This window comes from Microtus ochrogaster, linkage group LG9, assembly GCF_000317375.1.
Source record: "Microtus ochrogaster isolate Prairie Vole_2 linkage group LG9, MicOch1.0, whole genome shotgun sequence".
NCBI lineage: Eukaryota > Metazoa > Chordata > Mammalia > Rodentia > Cricetidae > Microtus > Microtus ochrogaster.
This window is the reverse complement of record NC_022034.1, coordinates 10,660,640-10,673,433: the sequence shown is the minus strand read 5'-3', so window position 1 is coordinate 10,673,433 and position 12,794 is coordinate 10,660,640. Positions and strand designations below refer to the sequence as shown.

The 12,794-nt window shown below is 45.7% G+C and overlaps 1 protein-coding gene across 1 annotated transcript in view; it reads left to right on the top strand.

Annotated features, from left to right (window-relative positions):
* Fndc1 (fibronectin type III domain containing 1) overlaps window positions 1-12,794 on the top strand; it is an 87,741-nt gene that overhangs the window by 59,906 nt on the left and 15,041 nt on the right. The window contains exons 15-17 of the mRNA XM_026787320.1: window positions 6,573-6,641; window positions 8,808-8,951; window positions 11,283-11,513. Of these exons, the coding sequence (XP_026643121.1) occupies window positions 6,573-6,641; window positions 8,808-8,951; window positions 11,283-11,513 (444 nt within the window). The remainder of the gene's footprint in view (window positions 1-6,572; window positions 6,642-8,807; window positions 8,952-11,282; window positions 11,514-12,794) is intronic.

The window sequence follows — 12,794 nt, the reverse complement described above, 5'->3', positions numbered from 1 at the left end:
GTGTGTGTGTGTGTGTGTGAGAGAGAGAGAGAGAGAGAGAGAGAGAGAGAGAGAGAGAGAGAGAGAAATTGGTAGGTTGGTTCTGTGATCGTGTGAGTGATCAGGTCTGACGGGTTCTGCCTGTGAGGCCCATTAGATAACGGCTGTGAGCTCCAGGAAGTCAACACTGTGCTGGGCAGTGAACTCTGGGTGATCAGCCTTCCCTTTGGAGAACACCATTCTCAAGTGATGAGCCTTCTACTGAGAGGACGGGGCTTCCATTGGAAGACCACCCCGCTTCTGCTTTGCTATGGTTGGTTTGGGCCCTCTGGTCATTCCTGACGTCTGTCTGTCTTCCCACTGAAGAACTGCGTCTGTGAAGATCCAGGTCACGGCACGTCATTAGCCTCTTCTCAGGCATCCGAGCAGAGGGACAGACACACGCTCTTCCCTAGGGTCGGAAAGACACACGTAGCCTGTAAAGCCTGAATATTTTTTTTTTAGTCTGATGCAGCGAAGACCCTTCCTCTAGGATGTGTTTTGCAAGCCAGGGATACTCAGAGCATTGCTGCCTGTGAGGCGTTCGGAGGAATCTGAGCGTGAACACTGTGCTCAGAATGAGGATCCACTCCCAAGGCATTGTCTGCATGGAGAGGTGCAAAATTAACGGGAAAACTGGACACATCTTCAAAGTCCACAGTCGAGAGCAAAGAAACGCAAACCAGGGGAGAGAGCCACTGGGGAGAGAACTCTTCCGCTGTTCACTCGGTGAGTACACATCTGAATCTCCTCTTTTTAGCATTGTTTATGGGAGGGGTACTGGGTATACATGTGTGGAGTCTGTGTGTGGAGGTGAGAGTCAGTTCTCTCCTTCCACGCGTGAGTTCCAGAGACGGAGCTGAGTCACCAGGCTTGGTGGCAAGTGCCTTTACCTGCTGAGCTGTCTTGCTGGCTCCTGCGTTTGCCTTTAACTTCTCAGTGTTCAAGTGGCTTCTGCCTTCTGCGTACATTAATATGTTTATCTCTGAAAGTGGACGTGTGACTATAGATGATTGCTTAGTGACTGGCTGAAAACAAAAGAATGACTGCCTAGGATTTGATTTCCATTACTGCCATTTAGCATTTTACTTTGCCTGCATGTGATTTCATTTACATTGCTCTATCCCAGACTTTAATTTGACGCGAAATCCAGTAGATTTTCTTAGCATCTGTGCCAATGCTTTTCTTCGCCGATCGCAATGAACAGTGTGCATTTTGCTTGTAACCCTACTTCTAACTCCTTGGTCCAACCTAAAGACTAATGGACCCCTCGGCAGCATTTTGAAATCAAGTATAAATTTTACAAAGTTTTGTGGAAAAAAAAAAACCAACTAAATTGGTGAGAGTGGCAGATCCCCTGCTGTTTTTTGCGGACTATGCATTATTTTTAAAAATCCTTCAGTGAGATCTGCTTTCTATACCAGCGGATGCTAAAACTTGCATGCTCTCTTCTTTGCTTTGATTCTAACCATAGTTATTTAATATTTTAATTTAAAATTCTCTCACTGAGATGTGGTTGACATATAAAAAGCTGTGCATGTGAGTCTGAAGAGTTTGGAGGGAAGGCTTGTGCACACATCTGGTCATCAAGACCACAGACATGTTCATCACCCCTCAGAGACCACCCCCTTATTGTTAGATATAATCTTTTATCTTTTGACCACTGTTTCATGTCTTGGAGCTGCTCGTGTTGTCTGTGTCACTATGCTGGTCCACTGACCTAGCATGCACAGATCATTACTTTCTCAGTTGCTAGCAGTGGGCGCCAATGGCTTACTGTGTACTCACTTCTGATTTAACATGTCATTTTCTTTCTTTCTTTCTTTTTTTTTTGTTTTTTGTTTTTTGTTTTTCGGGACAGGGTTTCTCTGTGGCTTTGGAGCCTGTCCTGGAACTAGCTGTGTAGACCAGGCTGGTCTCAAACTCACAGAGATCTGCCTGCCTCTGCCTCCCGAGTGCTGGGATTAAAGGCGTGCACCACCATCGCCCGGCTAACATGTCATTTTCAAATATGATCACGAGCCAGACACAGTGCTCGCTTCCCTCTTGGATAGGAACTGAGTTCCAAAGATGGCTGGAGATTTGAAAATAGCAGAGTCAGATGGCTCTAAAAGAGCCAGCTCACCACTGAGTCACACACACCTTCTTGTCAACTGACCACCTTGTAACGGCCTCGGTCAGGAATGCTCTGTGGTCACTGCAATGACACAGAGCAGAGCAGGTCCCAGTCAGGCCCAGCATTGGAGGAAGGAGGCTCTTTCTTGGCTCACGTACAGAACCCACAGAAACACCTGGGTCTCACCCGTGCCCTTGTTTTGCTTTCACCGTCATGTTCCCTTCACATCGTCTCCTTCCCAGTGCTAAATAAAGTTCCATCCTGAACACACGCTCACTCTGGGTACACGGTGGCTCTCGGTACACAGCTACAATCAGTGGAAAACCATCCTGGCTGCTGGTGCCCTCCCCAGCTTAGGAACCTGAGTGTTTGTTGCTCCATAGTTATGACTTGGAATCTGCACTGCTGGCAGTGAAGAATACCACTGAGGGGCTTTTCCAAACCCCTCTCCCACCTCGCTTCAGCTGACCACTGGACATTCCATTCCGTTCGTAAAGTCCTGGGGTTTGGTTTCTGCTCTCCAGCTTTTTAAGCATCCAAACATTTGAGTCTTGGCTCCCTTGGTGAAATCAGGCCTCCTCCTCTTTTCCTTTGAAAACTGCTCTCAAGAAATGTTCTAGGAATAACCTCGGGCCATTCAGTCATGCCAGCAACTCTGTTATTTATGGATACTTCCTCTAGGTTATGAATGCTCTACTTCCCGTAGCCAGAGATGCACAGTGCAAGCTTGTTTCCTTGATACTATTGCATTTATTCCTTTCTTTTTACACATATACACACACCCTTGCACACACATACATATTCATACACACATCCATCCACATACACATGTGAAAACACACCCTTCACACACATACACATTCATACACACATCCATGTACATACACACATTCACACATACACACGTGAACACACACACATGCACACACATATGCATATCCATACACATGCATCCATGAATACATACGCACACATGCACACACACACACACACACACACAGAATAACTTTTTGTTTTTTAGCTAGAATTGACTTCTCTGCTCAGTAATGAACACCAGAGCTGAGATAATAGAATCTGCCATGTCTCTAATTTCCCAGGGTACCACATTATCATCCTTAGGCATCTAAATATCTTAAGATTTTAAGAGGTAGTTCTGGGTTTTCTAGCTGAGAAGTAAAAGTCAGTGATCTTTGTTTTCCAGGCTCTTTCTGCAGCAGATTGTGTAAAATTGCACATATCTGGAGATGCCCTGAGCCAACTGAACATTCAAGAATGTGTAATGTGACCTCGCTACATGTTGGAGAGACACATTCGTCATTTTAGAAAACAGCTCCAGCTGGCCGTGCTCACCCTCCTGACAGAAAGGAGAATAATCAGAACGTAGTTCCATTGAAGCCACAATCCCATGTGGGAATGTGCCCGAGGTCCCTTGCTGCTCTCTACTTCTTCTCTCTATACTTCTACAGAGAACAAACCTTTAAAAACCCATTATAATGTCTCTGGAGCTGAGGCCCTAATTCCTTGGAGACAAAGTGCATTCATTATTTTCATGAGGTACTGAAAAGACTCGGGCACACAACATGTCGATGACTGGAAGCCACTTTTATATGAAGATCAAATTTTGACAGGGGTTCTGGGTTGGGTTATAGGATATCCAATTTTACAGAGTCCAGGTGGTCCCATATGACAGAGTCAGGTGGTCATCAGTTCTGATGATATGTGGGTGTACAGTTCTGACACAGAGAAGATACATTTACTTGGAGAGAAGATGGTGGTAACTCAGAAATAAATTGATTTTATTTGATTCTAGAAATATATTCAATTGCTTGGTGGGATGTTCACTTATTCCAGAAGCCTGTGTTCGTCATCACAAGAATCTAATTTAGCACCCATGACCTTCTGTGTGGGACCAGCCACCTCAGCAGCTCTGGGCATTGCCATGGATATGGGAATCCACAAAGAGAGTTCTGCTTCTTCTTGTTCATGCTTGTCCTGGAATAGTAAAAAATGCACATTTTTGCTTATTTTTTTAAAAAAAACCTGGAGACATAATGAAAATGGAGTGGAAATGATCAGAGAGTAAAATCACACTGTGCTCCTAAAAGATAAAGGAAAAAGATGGTGGTCAGGAACCAACGGTGGCAAGATAAACCCAAACTTCAGTCACCATGAACTTGAAAACAAAATGTGAATTGACTCAGAAGTAATTCTGTCTTGGATACAGGCATGTTGATGTTGACCTAGTACGTAGATAATGTGTGTGTGTGTGTGTGTGTGTGTGTGTGTGTGTGTGTGTACAACCATGCTTAGAATTTTGGAATTTTTTCACAGGATGACCAACCCCCTGAAGGGTGGATGATCTGGAACTGGCCTTATTAACATTCACTGTAAGCACAGGTTGCCACCCTAAGGTGATGTTTAAGGGTGCTGGAGCCTGCCTTGAGCAGCTGAGGGTAGCTCTGGGTGTCCTGCTGCAGTGTTCAGAAGATGCTGGGCAAGCGGCAGAAAAGTGTCCCTGCCCTCCACCATACAAGCTCCCTTTGGCACTGTCTTGCTCACTATGTTATAGACTGAAACACTGCTGTGTAAGTTATGCCTGATGGCTAAAAAATGCCAAATTGATGCATATGGTTTCCTGGGGAAGGGAGCTTATACACTTGTTCCCTTCCGTTTCCCTGTGGAATGCTGAGTCAAACAATGCGTGTTTGCAAACAGCTGGATTGGCTAGTTCAGCGTCTGAAAAGGAGAGGTAGTTTGATGGAGTGTGAAGTACATGGACTCTGAGGCAAGAAGCCTGAAGCTCAAGTTCTGTGCTCTGCATCTGTGGGGCTTCAGGTCACTATGAACCCCCTCAGAGCCCCAGCGTGGAGCCTGAGAAGTGGGCGTGATAAACATGGGTATCCCAAGGATGTGCTGTGAAGAGTAACTCTCACGGCACACACCGAGGGCACCCAGAGTCCATAAGGCATCTGGTAGGCACTGCTCCTTCCTCCTGTCATCCCGCCACTGCGTTAAAGGGGGTGTTGTGTTCAGAGAGTTCCGTGCCACAGCTGCGGGCTTCACATCGTAAGTGGGAGGGGTTCCCTTGAGTTGGATTTAAGACTTTCCCACCATAGCGATTGCTCTGTAGACCCAGGTGGGGATAACACCACTGTACAAAATCTAAGCAGCTTCAGACTGAGCTTCCCAGCTAATGCAAAAAAAAAAAGCCTTTTTATTTCCTCAAATTATTCAATTTTGCCAGTCCAGTCATTACTTCATGACTGGAATTCTAATACTAGTTTGCATAATTAAATTTACAATTTAAAAGTTAATTTTAAATGGAAGACATATAAAAAAAACTTTATCTACAATCTTATAAATCACATTGAAGTAAAATTCTGTCATCCTAAGGTGTCTAGAGGTTAGTAATATCTTAACGGGAAATTTAGTCATTGACATAACATATTCAAAGTTCATATGCAAGTTAAGGAATCCAGTGAATATCAATTTCTGGAGTTGGGTAGTAAAACGTCAGCAGGCAGGAAAGACAGACCAGAAAGAATGACGTAAGACAACATGAGTCTTTCATTGGGAAGTGAGTACAGACAGGGGTCTCTGTAAAACCCTGAGCCTGACATCTGCTTACAAGTGGGGGAAGTTTTAGGGTACAAAGGGAGTGCAGGGAAGGAGGCTGAAGCATTTCCCTTTCCAGCTCACAGTCAGCCATTGCTAGGGGGAACCCCTGAGCAGTCAGTCAATGCCAGGTGATTGACAAATGCCTCTCCTAGCGATTACTAGGGTCCCCCAAGGCAAGGAGGGCAGGGGCTAGGGAAGCAAGTTACTTAACTTGGAAGAACCTAATTACTACAGTTGCAACAATCATCACATTCCAGCCAAAACGGGAGAGCCTTACAGCAGGACTGACACAGGAAACTCAGGTAGTGCAGTCTGTCAAGCGAGAGGCAAGCAGAGGTGGGAAATCACCTCATTCTAGAATATTCTAATGGCAAGACAGAAGGAGGGGGCAATAAAGGCAGATAACTTGAGGTCACTGGGGCAGGGATTTTTGTCACAGGGCAGAGCCTTGCTCTCCAGGCCATCTCTGAGCATTTGCGCCAGGCTTGTGTCAGGAGCATGGCAGGCTTCCCTCCAGGTCTAGAGCAATTCAGACGGGTGGGCAGAGGGTCTAAGAATGCAGAGCCGGGTGTTTGCTCCTGAGCAAAGGGTATTGGATTGCCTTTCTCTGATCTATAAAAGAGGGGAGGCCCGGCTTCCTGTCTGGGGTTCCGATGATCTTCCTTCTGCTGAAGTGAGGAGATGCTGGTACCGGCGGCAACTTGTTTCTGAGAGCCACTCAGGATGGATGAGTGGTCATCCTCAGGGCCAGGATTCTGAGATAGTGCTGGGAAGAGCCATGGGCCCGTGATGATCTGTCCTTTTTCCTCTTCCTCCCTAGATGACTTCTCAGGCCTGGACACTGACACAGCATCACCCACAGACGTGGGCTATGCTGTGTATGATGACGGTATGGAGCGGACCCCAAAACTCACCTTCACTTCCCTACCGCAAGATCCTATTTTGGTTAAAAGTGTTTGATCCTGATTGTATTTTCCTCTGGGACAGTGGTGGTAACTACCCCCTCTTCTGAGTCACTCTCAAATTTATATTTAAGCTGGAGAAAAACAGCAAACTTGAGGAGCTCGTATGGCTTCCAAGCAAGTCCCTTCCTAGCCCCTTGCCATGAAGCAATCCTGGTGTTGCCACTGCCCAGACTTCCCCTTCATCGGCATCTTTATTGGCAAAACCACATGGTTTAAATCAGCATGGAGCTTCTTTTCCTCCTCACTCTTTTCTTTCCTAACTAAGTAACATAGATGCAGCCACAATGTGTTGATTTCTTTTCACAGAAATTTTTCAAATGGTTTAGTTCAATATTGCAAAATGTCCCTGACCCACCTACCGCAGCCCCTTAAGAAACTGCACCTGCTCTTGGTGGTTACTCTTAGGGCCCTGGGGTTGTCTTGTCTCCGCTATTGAGAAGTTTACCTTGGAAATTTGCCCACCAGGTGTGGCTCTTTGCTATCCAAACTCAGGATATACTTCCTCTAATCTGCTGATGTCAGGTGTCTTAGCCACAATCCCGTGAATAACGTTGCCTCTGATGCTTTGTTCTTCATAATGAAGTTAGACTTTGATGTTTCGTTCATTCATCATTAAGTTAGAAGAGGTGGCTTAATCCACTGCAGTTTCCAAATAAGGGTTGATCTGAAAGGAAGACATTAGGTGTTAGGAAGCCCAGAAAGATTTCTCAGTACTTTGGGAAACACTCTTCTGTCTTTCTTACTATCTTTGAGCAGTTGTAGGGGATCAGTTTTATTTTCTTTTTTGAATATTAAAAAATTGGTTCTTTTTAGAGCATTAATCCCAGTCTCCTCCCTGAAAAATTCTTTTTTTTCCCTGCTCATTTTGTCCTTATTTATTTATTTTATTTTATTTCTGAGACAGGGTTTCTCTGTAGTCTCCCTGAAAAATTCTGTGCCTAGATTTTTTTTAAAAGATTTTTTTCATTTTTTAAAAGTTTATGTGTATGTGTTATATCTGAGTGTGTGTGTATGTATACACCACATGAGTGCAGTGCCTCTGGAGGCAAGGAGAGGGTGCTGTATCCCTTGGAGCTGGAGTTACAGGCAGTTGTGAGCTGCCTGATACAGGTGCTGGGAACCAAACCCGAGGCTTCTGCAAGAGCCGTCCATCTCTCCAGCACCAACAGATGTTTTTATTATCATTTCAACCTATTTTCTGATGTGATTTTAAAATTTATTTATATTATACTTATTCAATAATTATATATGTGCACATATGTGTGTTGTGTGAGTATATAAGTACCACATGAGAGCAGGTGCATATGGAGGCCAAAGATGTCAGGTCCCCTGGAACTGGAGGCGTTAAAGGCTGTGAGCCACTTGCCAAGGGTGCTGGGAACTGAAGCCAGGTCCTGCTTAGGCAGTGAGACATTGACACATCTCTCTCACCCTGTGTGATCTTTCATGTCCTTAAAAGGAGAAGAAATTCAGGTAAGGACTAGACTTGGGCATGAGCACAGTCTGGGAATTTCTGAAGGTTTCCTGTTCCCCAAACTTCATTTTGTGGGTGTATATGTTCTTTTGTTCTCTCTCTCTCTCTCTCTCTCTCTCTCTCTCTCTCTCTCTCTCTCAATATGCAGCTGCATATAGCAGTTGCTCAGGGTGTATTCGTGTGTCTGTGTGTGCAGGAGGAAGATATGTGTGTATGTGTGTGTAAGTGTATCTGTTTGTGTTGTGTGTGGTGAGTGTAATATTATATATTACAGTTGTGTGTATGCCTATATGTAACATCTGTATATTTGCATGTCGTGTGTGTATATCTGTGTATATGTGTGTGGTATATGTGTTGTCTATATGTGTGTGTCTGTATAGTACAGCTGTACATGTGGTGTGGTGTGTGATACATATATATGCATGTGTATATATGTAAAAGTAAGTATGTGTGTATTAGTGTATGGTATAGGGGATAGTCTGGAATGGTGTGGTTGGGTGTGTTTGTTTGTGTGTGTGTATTTGTGTGTGTTTACAGTTGAATCTTAAATATCCTTAGATTGTAACCAGTGTCACTTTTGCTAGCACCCTTTTACAAAGACTTTACATCTTTTCAGATTATGGATTTGAGACCACGAGGCCACCGACCACCATCATACCCTCGACCACTGCTGCCACACCGAAGGTCATCCCAGAGCAAGGCACTGTCAGCTCCTTCCCAGAGGAAGAGTTCGATCTGGCTGGAAAGAAACGATTTGTTGGTGAATGTCACTTTCTTAATCGGAGACGTTGGTTTTAACTTTTGCCTTTGAAGGCAGCGTAACTAAGCCTTGGCCTGGCTAAGGTGGTGTATTTTAAGAAAATGCTTCCCTGGGGTAAAATGTCCAGTTGAGGTAATTTAGTGAGCTCATTTTACTTAGATACACATTACTTTGCAAAAGTCTGCACTAACCAGAGAACGGTGAGTGCTCAACAGAGGACTTCAGCAAGTGCATACCTAGAGTATGCCAGCTCATGTGCCCGCACATGGGCACACAGAGGCCAGAGGACGCCCAATGTCTTCCTCCATCATGCTCTACTTTGATCCCTTGAGGCAGAGGCAGCATCTCATTGAAGCTGAAGCTCAATATTTCAGTTAGGCTGCCTGACCAGGGAGACTGCAGGATCTGTCTCCAGCGCCCAATACCATGATTACAGCATGCACAGCTATGTTTGGTTTTTAATGTGGGCACCGGGGATCCAAACGCAGATCCTCACGCTGGTAAAGCAAGCATTCATACCCACGATCCATCTTCTCCACTCTGTGGCCAGTCTTCTGAAGATGGTTGGAGTTTTAGTGGCACAGTTTCCTAAATTCTGAACAGCACAGCTTGGCGAATGCTGTCACTAGTGGTGACAGTATTGCAGAGCCAAAACTCCCTGTTGGGGCTTACCATCTCCAACTTCATCAGCCTCATAGAATTGGGATCTAGAAATTCTTTTCTCTCCTCTTCTTTCTCAGCAATTAAAGCAATTTCAATGGAAGATTCTACGCAACTGAACTATGCTCTAGTCCCTTCCCAAGCCATCTTTTCCCATGCCCTCGATGAACTGTGTTAATGAGACAGTTGGATTAATACGTTACTGAGTGGAGACAAGCAGCAGCTTAGATTAACACCACACTTTTCGGTTTCCAAAACAAATGTTCTGCCGTGAGCAGAGAAGAAGTCTTGCCAGCCAAGAGGCAGTGACTGGGCGTCTCACCATGCGAGGGAAAGAGCAAAGCCATTAGGCTGAGGCAGCATTCCTGGGGCTAAAGCCAGTGTTTGCCTGGTGTTCCAGCAGTCTGGAGAGTCCACTAACCTCTCCCTTTCCCCTGCTGGAGTACAGCTAAGAGGGAAAGAGGCATTTAGTGGTGTCGTTAGCCCTTCCGCAGATTGCTTCTAAAAACCAAGACGCCTTCAGAAATCTCTAGTCATTTCCGTTGAGCTTACTTGGGGGTCTTGGGTATAAAAAGCCTTAATGTCAATTCCTTGGCATTCTTAACTTCTCTTAGAATATAGTCAAAGATCTGTGGGCTGGTATCAGACAGCCTGTTTGTCCCTGGCTCATGAGCACATTCTCATATCCGGAGGCTCAGCTGCGATGGGGTACCAGGCTATGACTGGCATATTCCCAGACTCCTGTAGCCCCTGAAATCATGTGGGCAGGAAGGGCTTCAACATGCCGTGAATGTGAGAGTGGGAACCTAAGCGATAGCGCTGCAGAAGGCCGCTCGGACCTTGGCATTGCACCCAAACATCCGAGAGGGTTGTGAGGTTCCCGGAGCTCTGCAGGAGGCCACCTAAGGAGAAAGCTTGAAGCTGCCATCTGGTTCTCTGGTCTTAAGATGGCTGAGGGAATGAAATATGATGAGGGATGCTAGCTAACTGACTCACAGTTTTCCAAATTTGAGGGCATAGGAATGGAAGAATGCCGGAGGCTTATATTACATCAAATTGTAGTAAGAGGACCTTTCTAAATCACTTTGATGTTGTAGTCATCGGTGTTGGTGGGGCAATGAGACCTTTTGTAACAATCAGATTTTGAGCTTTATGTACATAGATCCATTCATGAGAGGCAGGGATTGCTCTTTGATTCTGCTTATGTATATGTGTGTATGTGTGCTTATTTGTATGGGCGTGGGCACACGTGTAGAGGGCAGAGATTGGTGTCGGGTGTCTCCCTTGTCACTCTTCCCGATATGTATTAAGGCAGTATTGTTTGTTGAGCCCAAAGCTTGCCAATTATCATAGTCTACAGTGCCAGCTTACCACAGGTGTTCCTTGTCTCAGCCTCCCAAGTGTTGGATTATGGATGGTGGCCATGCCTGCTCCACCGTCACATGGGTGCTAAGGGTTGAAACGAGGCTCTTACTCTGGAGTAGCATGTGCTTCACTCACAGAGCAGTCTCCACAGCCTCAGGAGGTACATCAGGTGTCTCTGGAGTCTTGGCAGGGAGAGGCTAAGCTGTGGGTCTGATTCCAAGGAGCACACGCTGTGATTCTGCTGTCCCCCATCAACCCCCCACCACCATCAAACCAACTCCAGCTGGACACCTCTGTCTTTTCCAGCTCCTTATGTGACGTACCTCAGCAAGGACCCATCGGCCCCGTGCTCCCTGACCGATGCTCTGGATCACTTCCAAGTGGAGAGCCTGGATGAACTCATTCCAAACGACCTGACGAAGAATGAGCTGCCTCCTCAGCATGCCCCCCGCAACATCACTGTGGTTGCCATGGAAGGCTGCCACTCATTTGTCATTGTGGACTGGAACAAAGCCATCCCTGGAGACGTGGTGACAGGTGTGTCCTAGGCAGATGCTCAGCGTTCCCACAGGTCTGGTAGAGAGAGGAGAGGGGAATGGGTGGATGCACAAAGGGGCAGGTAAAGTGGAGAAGACGGACATCATTTTCGGTGGCACAGGGAGCACAGGTAAGTAGAAGCCTTACCTGTGAGCCATAAAGAACACAGGCTGGAAGCCAGAGTCCTGAATTATAATTCCAGCTTGGTTTATATGACCTTGAGCTGATAATACGTCATCTCGCTGGAACTCATTTCCTTACAGGGAAAATAAATATCATTATATCTTTAACCTATTATCCTGAAAATAGCCACACAAACTACTCGTTAGCTGAAATCCTGTCGGAGAGAATGATGAAAACGTTTCTACTTAACTATTACTTGGTGTTTCCTTCTTCTGTGCTGCTGGCTGCTCCCATGCCAGCCTGGGTGGTTCCCAATTCCTTTTGTGGGCATTGGGAAAAGTGGAACAACCCTAAGCATCTTGAGTCTCTCCTCTGGGTCTTGGCCTGTGAGATGCCTATGAGTTTCTGTGACCCTGCCAAGATGACAATGGGGAGCGAGTCTGTTGAACTGAGTTCCCACAGAAAGAGAATTGATGAGCTCTGCGAACAGTCTCCTCTTTTGTGGGTGAGCTGTGTATGAGGAAGGCAGACATGTCGGCTGTGGATGTGTCTCTCAATGGCAAGGGTAGTGTCAGAGGTTAGAGATCAACATTGTCCCAAGCGTCACGTGTAATTCTACACTGCTAGTGCCTTTGCTGTAGGATCCTGACATCGTCTTTTAAGGAGAGAAAGGTGTTCAAGAATATTCCAAGTTTAGTTTTTCTTACAGACCTTGTACGAGGGTCCCAGAGTCAGGGTAAGGGACCAGGAAATGCAGTCCTTATGCATCCTGCCAGATTCAGGGCAAGTGTCAGTGAGGAGGGACCTGAGTCTTTGGCATAACTGACGGTTGCTCATTTCATGTTGTGTGCCTAGTGAGACCAATCTCTGAAATGCATAGCAATTTCTAAAAGAAAGCAGAGATCAGTGGAGGAAGGCCTGTGACCAAGCCCCTGAGATTCTCTCTCCTCTCTCCTCTGTCTCTGTCTCTCTCTCATATGTGTGAAGTGTTTGTGCACACATGTGTAGGTACATGTGTTACATATGTAGGAAAGCCAGAGGAGGATGCTAAGTGTCTGGCTCTATCACTTTCCACCTTATTCTCTCGAGACAGGAACTGAACATGGAGCTAGCAAGGGTGGTGACCACAAATTCCTCAATCTTCCTATCTGTGTCCCC